At 42.8% G+C, this 15,250-nt stretch overlaps 1 protein-coding gene across 3 annotated transcripts; it reads right to left on the bottom strand.

The window, feature by feature from the left end:
• Nucleotides 1-7: 7 nt before the first annotated feature.
• Nucleotides 8-6,851, bottom strand: LOC119229256 (nectin-1-like). 3 transcript variants are annotated; one of them, XM_062565123.1, is made up of 7 exons: nucleotides 6,471-6,850; nucleotides 5,242-5,571; nucleotides 4,844-5,146; nucleotides 4,329-4,422; nucleotides 2,951-3,105; nucleotides 2,120-2,215; nucleotides 8-151 (listed from the first exon to the last, which is right to left on the bottom strand). In XM_062565123.1, the coding sequence occupies exons 1-6, from the start codon at nucleotides 6,535-6,537 to the stop codon at nucleotides 2,133-2,135; spliced, it is 1,032 nt and encodes a 343-aa protein (XP_062421107.1). In that variant the 5' UTR covers nucleotides 6,538-6,850; the 3' UTR covers nucleotides 8-151; nucleotides 2,120-2,132. The 3 variants fall into 3 exon arrangements, with proteins under 3 accessions (XP_062421107.1, XP_037345381.2, XP_037345379.2); XM_037489484.2 differs by lacking the exon at nucleotides 8-151 and adding an exon at nucleotides 1,932-2,016; XM_037489482.2 differs by lacking the exons at nucleotides 8-151; nucleotides 2,120-2,215 and having other exon boundaries at nucleotides 2,586-3,105; nucleotides 6,471-6,851.
• Nucleotides 6,852-15,250: the final 8,399 nt, after the last annotated feature.

Below are 15,250 nucleotides of genomic sequence, written 5' to 3'. Positions count from 1 at the left end.
CAGAGTGACGCCGGGTGCGTAAAGTGGTGCAAGCATCCTTTTCCAGGAGGTAGGTTGGTGTTCGGTGGTCTGTTTCTCCGCTGGTCGGTGGTACAAGTTGATCTCAGTTGGTATTTAGCCACATGAACCCGCCGCCTCCTCCTCAAAGTCCCTGTAATGTTGAATGAGTATATTCATGACCATGGCTCTCCCGTACATGTTTTTTTCTAACTTTATTGAGAACCTGGCACGCCAGCGATAAGCAATAAAGCGATGTGTGTCTTAATGCATGGATTCTGTATTTGTTTATAAAAACGGGTTATTTGTGCAATGTTTTGATAACCGCCCGTTTTTCCCGGTGCCGCCCCCAATGAAGTAGTGAACCATGGGGAGACACTGCGGTCTATCTGATCAATAGGAACAGCATGTGTGTCGTTTAGCCGTCACTGGATAATGGGTTCTCGTTTTATTTGTTTAAGCATCTGTCCCTCTGTTGTTTTAGCGTTGCCTCTCTGAATGTCCATTCCATTATTATCCGGTCGGTCACGTGATCTGAAGGCACCTTCCCATTGTATTATAACGGACTGACTGACTGTTTGTTCTTAATGGACATTTTTTCCCCTCTGTTACTTTTACTTTAAGTAGTTTTGAAACCAGTACTTTTATTCTTTTACCTTAAGTAAGACGCTTGTCTTGATACTTCAACTTCTACAACTTCTATTTTTACACCCTGGTATCTATACTTCTACTTGAGTAATGAATGTGAATGAGCGGACAGCTTGTCGAGCACAACAACATTTTTTGTCTTTTGCAGTTTTTGTTCCACCTGCCCTCAGGAATGTCTGCTCTTCAGTTATTGGTAAAACCCAACATGTCTGAATACACAGAGGGCCTCTTTGACTGTGGCACGTAATAATTATTAGAACCTCAAGACCAGGAACATAAATGTATGACTGCAAATACTAACTGTCTAACTACATGAAAAGTAGGGCCGCATTTAAAAAGAGAAAATAAATACAATGTGAAAATTGTACATGTTCAAATAAAGTGTTTTAATTTAAAAAAATAAATGAGGACAGTCTTAGCAAATTATAAATCTAAACACATTACAATATATATTTTCACTCCCCCACTATTTTGCTCAGTGGGAGAATTGAGCTCTCGTTTGACCTGCCAGGTATGCCAACATGGCGTGAATGTATTAGGGCCATTCGTCTCTTTGTGTGGAGGAGCTCATTGAGCCTCATGGTGGCGTTTCAACGCATTCTAAGCATGCGGGACACTGGTTTGGTGCTGCAGTGGCAAGTATGAACACAAACGGGTTAGTCCATTATGGATTGAATGCACTACTTTCGCTGTCCACTTTCCTCTTTTTGAAAAGCTCCATTTGCATCTTATTTTTCTCTCGCGTGCCTTTTTCTCACTTTCTCCGTCCCCCTGGTTTCCTTTAAAAAATATTTATTATTAGGTTTCTTCCCTGCATCTTTCTATTTGTAATTTGCCGCTATCTGGTATCCGGGCGAGCTCAAAACTGAATGCACTTTATATGTCACTCATGAACTTGAATCAGTGATTGACTAATCTGTATGCCCTGGTGAGACGATACTGTCCTCCCTGGAATGCAAAGACTCGATTGGTCGAGTGGCATCACGTGGCGTGTTTTAACTTGAATGTATGTATCAGCAGTGTGTCCTTTGCAGTGAGACAACTGCCTTTTGCTTTTTGCTTTCACGTTTATCAACGAGGTCCCTAAATCAAACAATGAGATATTTACAATTAAATTACAAATAAGTCTGAAAAGAGCTTAAACGTATCTGTTGAAAAAACATTTTGAAAAAACTAAGGCAGTAAATAATACAGTAAAAAAAACATGTTTTTAGAAGAGTTTTTTGTAAATAATAATAATTGGTAATAATAAAGGTTATAATTTGAAGGTATTAAATTGCATTTTTTGCATAATTTTTCTTCTATCTCTACTTCCAGTCTGTCTCTTGGACCATCCCCGTCACTCCATGTGTGTTTTCTTGTGTCCTGTCCCTAATCAACACAAACACAAACAACAAAGAAAAGATTTCTACGAAATGTAAAATTTATTTTCTATATTAAACTTTAGTGTGTGCAGTACTACTGTTCTCGGTACCTTTAGAAATGTCTTATATGTAACACAGAGCAGCGACTAGAAAGAGAATCGTGATGATCAAAATCCCCAATAAGATCCAACAGGCACTGCAGGATTCTGATGGGAGACAGGACACAAAAAGAGTACAGTGAAAAGGAAAAACTGATATACTGTACATTCAGTTATTGCGGTTTATCGACTTACATTTTTTTTTATCTTACTGAGTTTTTGTCAAACCCTGTGGTATCTCAGCTTCTTTTATTAGAAGAAATTAGACCAGAAGGATTGAAAAACATGGTGGAAACTGTAAAGGAAAAATAGTCTAAAGCAAACTTTAAAAGAATGTTCTCTCTTTTGCTGTCAGTTGTCATTTCAGCGCGCACCAAAGGTGACCACCACCCCTGACACCTCCAATCTACAGCAGAACCTGGCACATCAGGAAATTTGAGCAACTTATTCTCTACCACCATCACCACCACCACCAGTGTCTGGACTCCCAAAGGGGGGGGGGGGGGGATATGCATCGGCTCGGCATCTTGGCCCCTGTTCCATCCTACGGCAGGATGGAGTCCAAGTCCCAAACACATTGCAATATCAATATTTATGCCTGTTATAATAAAGCGGTGTTCAAACTTCAACAAGTCTCTCCGGATTAAAATTAAATTCTCCAGAATGTCCATGTCCATAAGAGCGCATAGGTTTACCTCCATTAATTATTTAGCTGCAATGTCCCTTTCTCTATTAGACACAAAAAATGAAAACAGAATCCGAGTTCTACACACAAACCGAACAAAAAAAGAAGACACTGACACTTTTGACAAAAAATCAATTCCAAATTAAACTTGACCTCACCAGAAGTCACATGCACATCAATGTAACTGTGTTTTTTTCCATATGGGTTAGATACTTCACACCGGTAGAGGCCATTCAGGTCAGAGGTCATGCTCCCAAACCGTAGCGTAGCACCCTCTACTCTGACGGTAGACTGAAGCCTAGAATGGTCAGATCTGAAAAAGACAAACAGCTGAATAAAGACTTAAAAACCAGGAGTCAGAACAATGTTAAGGTGTGCCGAAATTGGAATGAATTTCAATCATCAGTACCGTTACATTACATGTCATTTAGCTGATGCTTTTATCCAAAGCGACTTACAATAAGTGTATTTCCCCCATAAGGATTCAAACCCATAAGAACAAAAAACAAGAACATGCAATTTCATCAAATAAGCCGATTTACAACTAGTTCTATGTAAGAGCCATTATAAGTACAACTAAAGTGTTTCAATTTGTTAGTGTTTTGGTCGAGGTATAGTCTGAAGAGGTGTGTCTTTAGTTTGCGGCAGAATATGCGAAGACTCTCTGTGGCCCTGATGTCATCAGAGAGCTCTTTCGTCTATTTAGGAGCCAGGAGAGCAAAGAGTCGCAATCTCGCCGTGTGCTTTTCTCTCAGAGAGGGAGGAACAAGCAGTTTGGCAGATGCAGAGCGGAGTGTGCGGGTTGGGATCTAGGGTTTCACCATGTCCTGGATGTAGACTGGACCCGATCCATTCACAGCATGGTATGTGAGAACCAATGTTTTGAAGTGGGTGCGGGCAGCCACTGGTAACCAGTGAAGAGAGCGGAGAAGTGGAGTAGTGTGGGAGAATTTCGGAAGGTTGAAGACCCGTCGTGCTGCTGCATTCTAGATGAGCTGCAGAATTCGAATGGCGGTAGCAGGGAGACGTGCCAGGAGAGAGTTAGAATAGTCAAGGTGGGAAATGACAAGAGCCTAAATCAGTACCTGCGCTGCCTTCTGACTGAGAAGGGGTCGTATTCTCCTGATGTTGTACAGCGTGTACCTACAGGATCGTGTTGTCGCTGTGATGTTGGGAGTCATGGAGAGTCGGGATTCAAGTGTCACACCGAGGGTTCCTAGCAGTCAGAGTGGACTCACTCCCAGACAAACAACCATTCACTCTCACATCAACTAATTTGGAGTTACAAATTAACCACAACTAATCCAAAAGACTTTGGACTGGATTCCTCAATGACTAAACTTAAATGTTTGATTATTTTTTCCAGCAGTACATTGGGAGTAGGAAAATGTTTGAGTGTGAAGAGCTGACTAATGATGAATAATAAAATGTGGTTTAAACTTTATAGAAAGCGCGTGATAAAGACCGCGTTCAACATGAAAGTATTGTTTGGTTATGATTGACCGATTAAAAACCGGTTCATTCAAGCTACTGTACCTGCTCCAGGTAATATCTGCATGTGGGTTGGCTTCAGTCACACATTCAAAGGCATCCTCCGATTTCTTGCTGATTTTCACTTCAATGGGTGAGACTGTGAGATAAAATGAGGTCTGTCATTGATAGCCATAATTAAAACTGTTAATTTGAGAGTTCACAAATATTTTGTGCACCTAATATTACAGAAAGCTCTCTTGCTCTGTAACTTTAATCTAAGAGGAGACGTTTAATTTTAGCTGCTATTACCGCCTTAGCACCATTTAATTGTACTTGAAAAATGTATTTATTCTAGTCATACAATATGTATCCCAGGAATAACTTTATATCCCTTCAACCAGAGCAGAGGCCCATACAGCCAAAACACCTGAGAACACATGTGATGGTGCAAACATTGTCTTTATCCACTGCTCTTAAAGAATTCATTAAATAAAATTAACAACCGAGAAATTCCTAAATGGAAACTGAACATGAATGGTCGACATTGTGTGTAAGAGATGAAGCATTTGTTTACTCACAGTAGATCTGGATGTTGAAAGGCAGCCTCTCCTCTTGTGACAGGGCTGCATTACTGACGATACACTCAATAAAGTGACCGTGCATTTCTCTGCTCGGCACCCCAGACAGCGAGCTGACTGTGGTTGTCGTACCGTTGTCATGACGGGTGACATTAGTTGTTTCCCTCACTTTTTTTCCCAAAGTACCTTTGAGCCACCGAACCTCTGCAGCAGGCTTGGAACCAGCTGCTTTGCACGTAACAAGGGGAACTTCTTCATTACCCAAAATAGGACGATTATCCTCAAGGCTTGTGACCGGAGGCACTAGCAGAGTAAGAGGAGTTAAGAGAAGTCGCCATGTGAGCATGAAGGTCAACACTGCTTTCACACTCATACACATTTAATACAATGAAACATACCAAGCAAGTTTAAATGTATCTCCGTCTTAACATTTCCGGTGGGGAACAAACTGAAGATGCAGGTGTAGGTGCCTTCATCTCTCAAAGTGATGTTGGAAAACCGTAATGATCCATTGTAGTCACTAAGGTCTCCAAAAAATTCAAATCGTTTATCCACTCCGTTGTCGAATTTCATTCCAATAATATACATAAACAAAATGAAATTGTCCCAATTAGGTTCCTTCCTCCATGCGATATAGGTGAGGGAGTCTTTAGCGTTGATGAGTTTGCATGGCAAGATGGCCGTCCCTCCTTGCACCGCGGTCACGTTTCCTCCAATCAACTGGTGAGCTGGAAGGTAAATAAAATCCCATCAAGAATCCATTCTTGCTGGATATTTAGTTTTGTCATTCTCTAAACAGTCTAATCTTCAGAATCATCTCAATGACAACAAACTTGGCTCAACTATCCAAGAACACTGTCTAATAAATTATATATTTGTATAACGACTTATAAGCTGCAATATAAATTTAGTTATTTTAGAGACCAACGACCATTGGGACTGTGGCCCTGAAGGTACAAAACAAAACGTCATCATCCATCCATCCATCTTCAAAGCAGCTTATCCTTCATACAGGGTCACAGGGGGCTGACACATACAGACAATCATCCACACACATACGGGCAATTTAGAGTCACCAATCAACCTAATCCAGAGCATGTCTTTGGACTGTGGGAGAAGAACCCACGCAGACACGGGAAGAACACGGACTCCACACAGAAAAGCCGCCGCGGGGACTTGAACCCAGAACCTTTTTGCTGAGAGACGACAGTGGTGACTATGAACCACCGTGTTTATCACTGTTGAAAACAAACCAGCGTGTTGAATGTGAAAACGTGAAAGGTGCAAATACGAATAGTAAAACACAACTATATGTTGCATTGCAGTTCAGTGTGTGTGCTACAATAAACCAAGGAATGTTTGTCTGTTTTCACTGTGTAATATTACTGTACAGTACTGTAACTACATGTCCCGCCACAAAATTATCTTTATAGTTTTAGTGAAATTTAGTGACACATCTATTTCTGTCTTTGAAAAAAATAAGCAGCGAGTCATTAAATCCACGCTAGACTAACAGATTTAAAGATCCTTGTGGGAAAGATAGAAAAAAATACATAGAAGCAGAATATTGTCATCGTTTCTTCGACGTTGTTTGTTTAAAGAAAACCATTTATCAAAGCTTACATACCTTCTACAACTGTGCTCAGGATGGATGTAGTCCACACTAAAAGCCTCGCGACTCGTGAGTCATCCATGAGTGAGACGTGACTCGCAGATTCTGGAGAACCGAGAACGGACTTGCGTTCCCGCAAGAATAGACTCTGGAGTCCTGACTCGCAGGTTCGGGAGAACAGAGAACGGATATTTCCGCAATTGGAACAGCAGCTGACTTGATGACGTCACCACGGCAGCTGGTCTTGCTAATACGTTTTAATTCAGTTTTTGACTTAAATATTTTACTATTTAACAAGCTTTTGTCTCATTTAATCATTACAGTAACAACTCTGCGGTTACAGACAATACGTTAAAGTTACATTTAAACATGAAGTTATGAATCTAAACTCTGTCCTCAAACAGACGTAACAGGTGGCCAACATCAGTCTCTGACACCACTTTAAAACATGTGAAGACTCGGTATAGTACAGTTAAATCTCATGTATAACCGCTACGGAGACGTCAAAACCAGCGGAACATTTCACAGAAGACTCGCCGAAAACAGGCTGCTTTCTGTGGGCTGAGATGAGCTGACCGCCCGGTGCTGGAGGGTCTGTTGAGTTGAGTTGCGTGCCTTCTTGCAGCTAACGTTGCATTCGGAGGAAAAGAGTGGACGATGAAGATGAACCATCTTTAGCCGCCTTCGGCATATTTATAACGAGCTGCTGATACATCAGTCTCACGGTCAGACAGCCTTCATTACCTTCTATATATAATAACTCATATAACATTTGGGACAAACAAAACAGTAACGCAAACGCGTCCACTTTAGCGCCCCCTTGTGGCTTAAGCCTAATACAGAACGGTACTGCATTACATTATTATTACAACTGAGGACATAATGAACATATTTTAACACCCCCAGTTGTACTCAGATTGCTATCCTATTAAGCAAAAATGAAAACAAAAAAAAACAGAATGAATGTGGACTCCTGTCATACACATGTCTCCAAAAAGAGCACCTGTAAACTTCCTCAGTTTCAACTTATTTACAGGTTTGGTCATTACATCAGCAATCATGTTATCAGTAGAACAATACATCAAAGTCACTCTTCCCTCATTAACAGTTGACCTGATAAAGTGATACTTTATGTCAATATGTTTACATCTTCGTCTGTTTACAGGGTTTTGGGCGAGAGCGATTGTTCCCTGATTGTCCTCATGTACTACAGTTTGTGTGTACTCATAGTTATCTATACCTTCCAGTAACTGCTTTAGGTATAGACACTCTTGTATGGTTGATGCCAGTGCCATATATTCTGCCTCGCATGTGGATAGCGCGACTGTAGGCTGCTTTCTAGTCTTCCATGAGATCAGAGAGCTGTATTGACTAAGGCTCACACAGTATCCTGTGGTACTGCGTCTATCACTGGTATCAGCCGCCCAGTCTGCGTCACTGTAGGCCTGTATACCTAGTTTCTCACTACTGTTGTTGTTACTGCACCCTTAGTATACTCCAGCTTTTGCTCACAGGGTGTTTCTCTTGGTCTACAGTCTTGCATATTAAAACACTGTAGTATCTTGTTAGTGTACTTTTCCTGTGACATTTTTACACACCCTTCTGACTGACTAAAATCGATACCCAGAAAATGTTATAGTTTGCCAAGATCTTTCATTTTAAACTTTTCTGCAAGCATCTCTTTCACATTTTTCAGTCCCTCTTCATTGCTCGCTGCAATGATCAGATCATCGACCCATATGATTATGATCACTGTTAGGTTCTGAAGGCCGAAGGGGAGACCAGCTTCCCTTTGTTCTCGTCCAGGCAGGATACAGTGAAGCAAAAGTCAACTAGCTCGGGTTTTAAAAATCAAAAAGTATTTAATAACTAATCAAAGAGTAAGGTCTACAATTACAAAGTGAAATAAGATTGTGAATAGTGATATATTTCGCGAAATAGAGATTTCCCCGGCCAAGTCAAAAGTGACTCCTCAGGACGGCTGCAGGAAAAATCTAATCTTCTTATTCCTTGGTTTGGTGATTTGAAGCTCCCGGGGGTTGTCTTCGGGGTGTATTTGAATGTCATTGGCTCCTTCCTGGTCCAGCCTTTTCACACCTAGGTGTGAACTGCCACGTGTGACTCTGGATCCCCCTCTCTGTCTCTCTCTCCCTGTCCAATTCATTCCAATGCATCACAACATATAAGATCACAGTACTTAATGGTTTATCACAGTTTATCTGGTGCAACACATTGCCTCATTTGGCTGTCTTACATTGCTAAATTAATACCTGACAGGAGAAAAAACTCCTACATAAAAACCCTCTCTGGGGAAAGGTAGGAGAAATCCATCAGGACAGAAATTAGCTTCTGTCCCCAGGTTTCAACATTACATCATGACAGGATGTTAATGTGTACAGTATTTATATGATTTAGATGACTTCAAATTGTTATTGTCTATATTACATTCACTTCATTTAACATCCAATTGTAATATCTACTATCTGACATCACACAAACTACAATTCTAAACTAAGCATTGATACATGTAACATACTTCTCACCGCTAGGGGTGCACTTCTACTTAAATTCCTAACATCACCTTTCCTTCTTTTGACTCTTTGGCTTAAACACAGTGGTCGGCTGGGTTTTGTGTAAAACCATTCTCAGTTAGGCAATCATGCAAAACCTTATTCCAATTTCACCCGGATTGTTTTAGACCATAAAGCGATTTTTCTAGCTTATAGAATATACCCTCTTTCTCTTGAAAGCCCTCTGGTGGATTTATGTAGATCTTGTCACGTAGGTGGAGGTGCGGGCGGAAGCAGGCAGGACTCAGACGCAGGATCTTCAAACGAAGTGCTCTTTATTTCACAACCAACGGAACGTGCACCAACGAGGACTGACAAAGACAATGACGCGACAAAGGACAACTGGCACACAGGGCTTAAATACACAAGGGAGGTGCAGGTGATTGGACACAGGTGGAATCAATCAGGCAATCACAGGACAAGGCAGGAAGTGAAGTTACCCAGGAACACAAGAGACATGAAAACTACAAAGTAAGACATAGAGCAGACCCAAACCGTGACAGATCTTATAGTTTATGGGGGCGTGTAGATACGCTGTTTTCACGTCCATTTGGTGTAAAAGTAAATTCTCCTGTGCTGCTTTCTGTAGCACAACCCTCACACTCGTCAAGTCTGCAGTGGGTGAAAACGTTTCCCCATAGTCTACTCCCAGTTTCTGGCTGTAACCCTGAGCTACAAACCTTGCTTTATGTTTTTTTTCCATCTGCATCAGTCTTTATGGAGTAAACTCATCTACCCCCCACTGTTTTCTTGCCTATTGGTAGTGTTGTCGGGGTAAAAGTTTTGTTCTCGTTCAGGGATTGGATTTCCTCATCCATTGCTTTTACCCATCCTTTTGAGTTAGCTGACTCCATTGCTTCCCCATAAGTCTGTGGAATGCCACATATGGCTCTACAGCAATAGTCTACTGTGATATGAACCCCGTCACCATCACTGTCTTCAGTTACAAAGTCATCTAAGTAACTCGGTGTTCTTCTTTCTCTAGCAGGATACCTCCTACTCTCGGGTTCATCACTCGGCACACTCTGTTGTGCTTGGGCAATTGGTTCTTGAGCATTTTCTGTACTCCTACTCTGTGTGGTCTCGTTAGTCGTTGCTTGGATCTGGCTCACCTGTCTGTGTCTGTTTTTCCACGGCTGCCTTGCTCACAAACTTCACTAGTCTGTGTTTTTGAACTTTGTTTGTACCTGGATAATACACCAAATAGGCTGGGCTTTTCTTATTGTAACCTACAAAACGTCCCGTGTCACATCTGGAATCAAGTTTTCCCTTTTCCTGTTTGTAAGTGTAGCATACAGAACCGAACTTTTGCATCTTAGACACATTAGGCTTCTTGTCTGTCAACGACTCATAAGGAGTCTGTGCAGTACGTCTGCTAAAACACCGGTTGTGTACTATTGCTGCTGTTTGTACTGCGTTGGGCCATAACTGCTTTGGTAGTGCACTTTCAACTAACATACATCTTCCCATCCCAAAGAGAGTACGCCAACCTCTCTCTGCAGTTCCGTTTTGGTGTGGGGAATACGGAGCTGACGTTTCATGTCTGATGTTGTTTTTCCTCAACAGTATTTGAAAATCACCAGATGTAAACTCAGTTTTGTTATCGGATCTGATCTGCACTTTACTTTTCCGTAAGGTGATACATCTGCTAGGAACTTTTCTGTAGCCTGTACGGTGTCACTTTTCTTCTTTAGAAAATATACAAATACTGCGCTTGAGTAATCATCGGTGAATGACTGCACATATTTGTAACCATCTATTGACTCTGTGGCTACTGGACCTGCGAGGTCTGTGTGTACCATCTGTAAGGGAGCTTTTGCTCTGGTATCAGGATCCCTATTTCTGGTTTGGGCAAATTTCCCCTGAATACATACCTCACAATCTTGCTCGGGTCTGCCTGTTTTGCCCTTGATCTGCATACCTTCAACAACATTCTGCAACTTAAAAACATCTTCATAGTTACAGTGGCCCAATATCTTGTGCCATGTCTGTATGTCGTGCGTTACACTTATCATTAGACTCAGCTTCAGTGTGCAAAAAATACAACCTTCCGTATACATGAATGTTAAACCTGGTACCGTCTCTGGTTATCAGGGCGTCTTTATCTTCTTTAAAGACGACCGTAGCCCCACTGGTGGTTGCTGCCTTCACAGAGAAGATGCTCTGGGGGTACGACGGTACAAACAAAGCGTCTTTCAGTACCGCCTTGCGTCGCTGTCCTTTGCTGTCAATGAGGGAAACCTCAGCATTTCACCTGCGCTGAGCGATCCCAATGCACCGGGTGCCGTCTGCCAGCTCGACACTGTGCGTTTCCGGCCTGAACGCGCAGTCAAAGCTCTTGAACATGGTTATGTCCGTGATGATATGAGAGGTAGCCCCTGTGTCCACCATCAGACCCCTCTGCTGGAAGTTGCATGGCGGCTGCCGCTGGGTATCGGTCTCGCCGTCTCTCATCTTGAACACGTAGTCCTCGGCGTCTTCTGAGGCTTTACTCACACCATCCTTTGTGCTCTTACTGTCCTTGTCCTTACGCCTACACGTGGCGTCTTTGTGTGTGTCACTTCTGCAGTGACTACACCAGGTTTTCTGTCGACATTCTTTTGCTCTGTAGCCTTTGGCGCCACACTTGAAACACATCAACTCTGCGTCGTCCTTTATCCAGCCACGTGCTCGTCTTGGCGGGCCGCCGTCCAGTTTTTCCCTGAGTCTTCATCACACTGTCGCTTGACTCAGCTGCTTTTATCTTTTCTGTCTCTTCAAAACTACGTAGTTTAGTCTTGAATTCTGCAAACGTAATATTATCGTCTGCATGTGCCACATGTATTGCAAATGGCTTAAAACTTTCAGGCAATCCCTTTAGGACCATAGCGACTAGCAGTCCGTCTCCTAGCGTTTCACCCGCGTTGCGCGGTGCTGTGATGGCGGTTTCGGCTCTGATAATATTGTCCATTACACTTTCCTCATTTGCTTTCAGAAGCGATGTCAACGTGGTGCACAAGTTGATTATACGGGGCTTTCCCCTCCCGGCATAAAACTCTCTCAATATTGCCAAAGCTTTTCTTCCATTGTTGAGTGCATCTCTCATAACTAATGATAGACTTTTGTCGTCTAAAAGTAGAATTAGCTCCGCATACGCGTCTGCGTTTTTCTTTTCATCTGTCGCTATTTCGGCTTCTGACACCGGTTCTCTCAGCACCGTGTCCTTTAGTCCTGATAGATGATGTCGCAACATTTTGGTCTCCCAAAGCTCATAGTCTCATCTCCGTCGAACGTCAGTCGAGGCAATCTCCTTTGTTGTTCCGCCATGTTAGCTTGCTCTTTTTCAAGTCCGTTTAGCACGCGGTCCGTTGCGAATTTCTAAACGGTGGAAAACAACAAACTTATCTTCCGAACGACTCCTGGGCCCATAACCTGTTGAGTTGAGTTGCGTGACTTCTTGCAGCTAACGTTGCATTTGGAAGAAAAGAGTGGACGATGAAGATGAGCCATCTTTAGCCGCCTTCGGCATATTTATTACGAGCTGCTGACACATCAGTCTCACGGTCAGACAGCCTTCATTACCTTCTATATAAGAAACGGCAAAACATTTGGGACAAACAAAACAGTAACGCCAACACGTCCACTTTAGCGCCCCCTTGTGCCTTAAGCCTAATACAGAACGGTACTGCATTACATTATTATTACAACTGAGGACATAATGAACATATTTTAACAGGGTCTGACGGTCCGTTAACTACACCTCACATCTCCATCCACGGAGCAGATTGTAACAACAAAAGATGCTTAAACAACTAACTTCAGTCATAAAATTACATTACGTTACTTAAATAAATTAGTATTTATAAACTTCGACACAAAGTTGTTTATTTTCCCCTGTCGTTGTTGCTTGTTGCTGAGGTGAAATACATTCTAGGATATTTGCCTCTCACAAGAACAGACGAGCCTGCTCCGATGCATGCCCGGTAAAATGGGCGGGTCGAGTCACATCTGTCAGGTCTTGGTTGCGAGGGCATGAAGGGAGGACTCAGACGCGGAGTATGCGACAAAAAAAAGGACTTTAATAGTGAAAAAAACTCTAAATCAAAATAACTCCAACCAAAAAGACAGGAAGGAGGCAAAAACAAAAACCAAGAAACACAAACAAGGACCTGGACTTTAAACACTGACATACGTGACATGAACCATCGACATGTAATGACACCACACAAGACAAGAGACTCACAGCGCTTAAATACACAAGGGAGGTGCAGGTGATTGGACACAGGTGGTGACGATCAGGCACGGCAGACAATCACAGGGGAGGACAGGACAAGGCAGGAAGTGAAGTCACCCAGGGACACAAGAGACATGAAAACTACAAAATAAGACAAGAAGCAGACCCAAACCGTGACAACATCTGGGTATTATAACCGTTCTCGGCCAGATGCGGACTTTAGAATTGGAACATTACTCGGGCTGCGACTGATTAGGTTTCAAAAGTCCACGAGAACAAAAGAACACACAAGAACGCATATTGAGAAAGAGCCCTAATGTACAATGACTGATGGAATCGCTTTGCAAGCCTAAAGCTGGCCCTGCCCGGGCGTTTAGCAAAACCAAAAATTCACTACTGCCACCAACTGTTTGGTGTTTAATAAGATGTTTTACACTTCTACAAATAAAGGGCTCATCATTTCTTTATAGGAATTACTTTCTCTCTCGTTGGTGTGAAGGAGGGAAACCGGAGCTCCTTCCTTCCTGCTGCTGTCACTCTTAAAGATCAACACTTCTTTGGAAACAAAGCACTTGTGTATTAGGGAAACTGTTTAATATTTTCTGCTAAACATCAAAAAACATCATAACTCTTAAACATAAAATGCAACCAGGGATGGAAATCTTCGTATTTTATTTTATTTCTGTAGATAAACCTTCATTTTGAATTAAATTAAAATAGCTGCATGTTCTTTTAGCTGAAAGTAATGTTTCACTCCTAAGGCAGAGGAAATTCATCAAGACAGTCAACAAAAACCACTGCAGCATTTATAGGAACCCCTTTGTGGCCGAGCATATCCCAAGATACACAGCAGGCATTTAGATTTATTCATTTTATTTGTTATTGGTGGGTGAGCCGGCAGCTGGAGAAGAGAAAATATCCCCTAGATAGATGAGAGTTAAGGGTTCTAAACATTATTTAAAATAGGTCTATCAAATTGTAGAACACGTAAGAAAAATACATATTTTATATTTTCATATTTATATAGGATTGTAACGCCTCTGGTTACAAATGTAACCTTAGTTGCCTGAAGGGAACAAGACGCTGCGTGGAAACGCTGTGGGAACGCCTCTGCGTGACCGCGTTATGTAGCACGTGTGAAATCTAACCAATGACGAGCTGGTACGTCAAAGGCGGGCGACGCCAGGACCCAGAAGCTATAAAGGGACCCAGGAGCAGGACCATTCATCTCTGAACGGCCGAATCTATTGCCACGGGCAAGCCAGGAGTATAGCATCGACACGCAGCGTCTCGTTCCATTCAGGGAACTCGAGCTGCGTGGAAACGCTGTGGGATCGCCAATACCCACTCCACCATATGAGCAAAGAAAAGCGTATGAGCGTGGAGTTAAGGTCTAGACGATAAAACCTCACAAACGTGTGGGTAGAGGACCAGCCTGCCGCCATACAAATGTCGTGCAGCAATACTTTACCCGACAAAAGGGCTTTAGAAGCTGCCATACCCCTGGTAGAATGGGCCCGGACACCCAAAGGTGCGGGCTGACCGGCCGATTCGTAAGTAAGTGAGATGGCCTCAACCACCCACTAGCTCATCCTCTGTTTAGACACCGGGGCCCCAGTATTGGGTGGTCTGAAACACACAAACAACTTTTCGGAAAGTCTACACAGGTCAGTCCTGCGGACGTAGGAGTCTAAGGCCCTAACTGGGCAGAGGAGTTTAAGCTTCGCCTGGTCTGACGTCAGGAACGGAGGAGGACAGAACGCCTGAAGCACAATAGGCCCGACCGTAGAGGACGGGCCTTAGGAATATAGCCGAGGGAAGGTGTACGCCTTCACCATGCCGGGTGCAAATTCCAAGCACGAGGGGGCCACCGAGAGGGCTTGCATATCTCCAATTCTTTTGAGGGAAGAAGCCACATTCTTCACTGCGACCTTTGCGATGGGCTCGATGAGACCTTCTAGTACGACGGCCAGGTCCCAGGACGGTACTCTAGTGCTGGCTGCCGGCCTCAG

The sequence above is a fragment of the Pungitius pungitius genome, chromosome 10 (assembly GCF_949316345.1).
Source record: "Pungitius pungitius chromosome 10, fPunPun2.1, whole genome shotgun sequence".
Lineage (NCBI taxonomy): Eukaryota > Metazoa > Chordata > Actinopteri > Perciformes > Gasterosteidae > Pungitius > Pungitius pungitius.
Note: the sequence above shows the minus strand (reverse complement) of the source record. Positions and strands in the feature narration are given on the sequence as shown.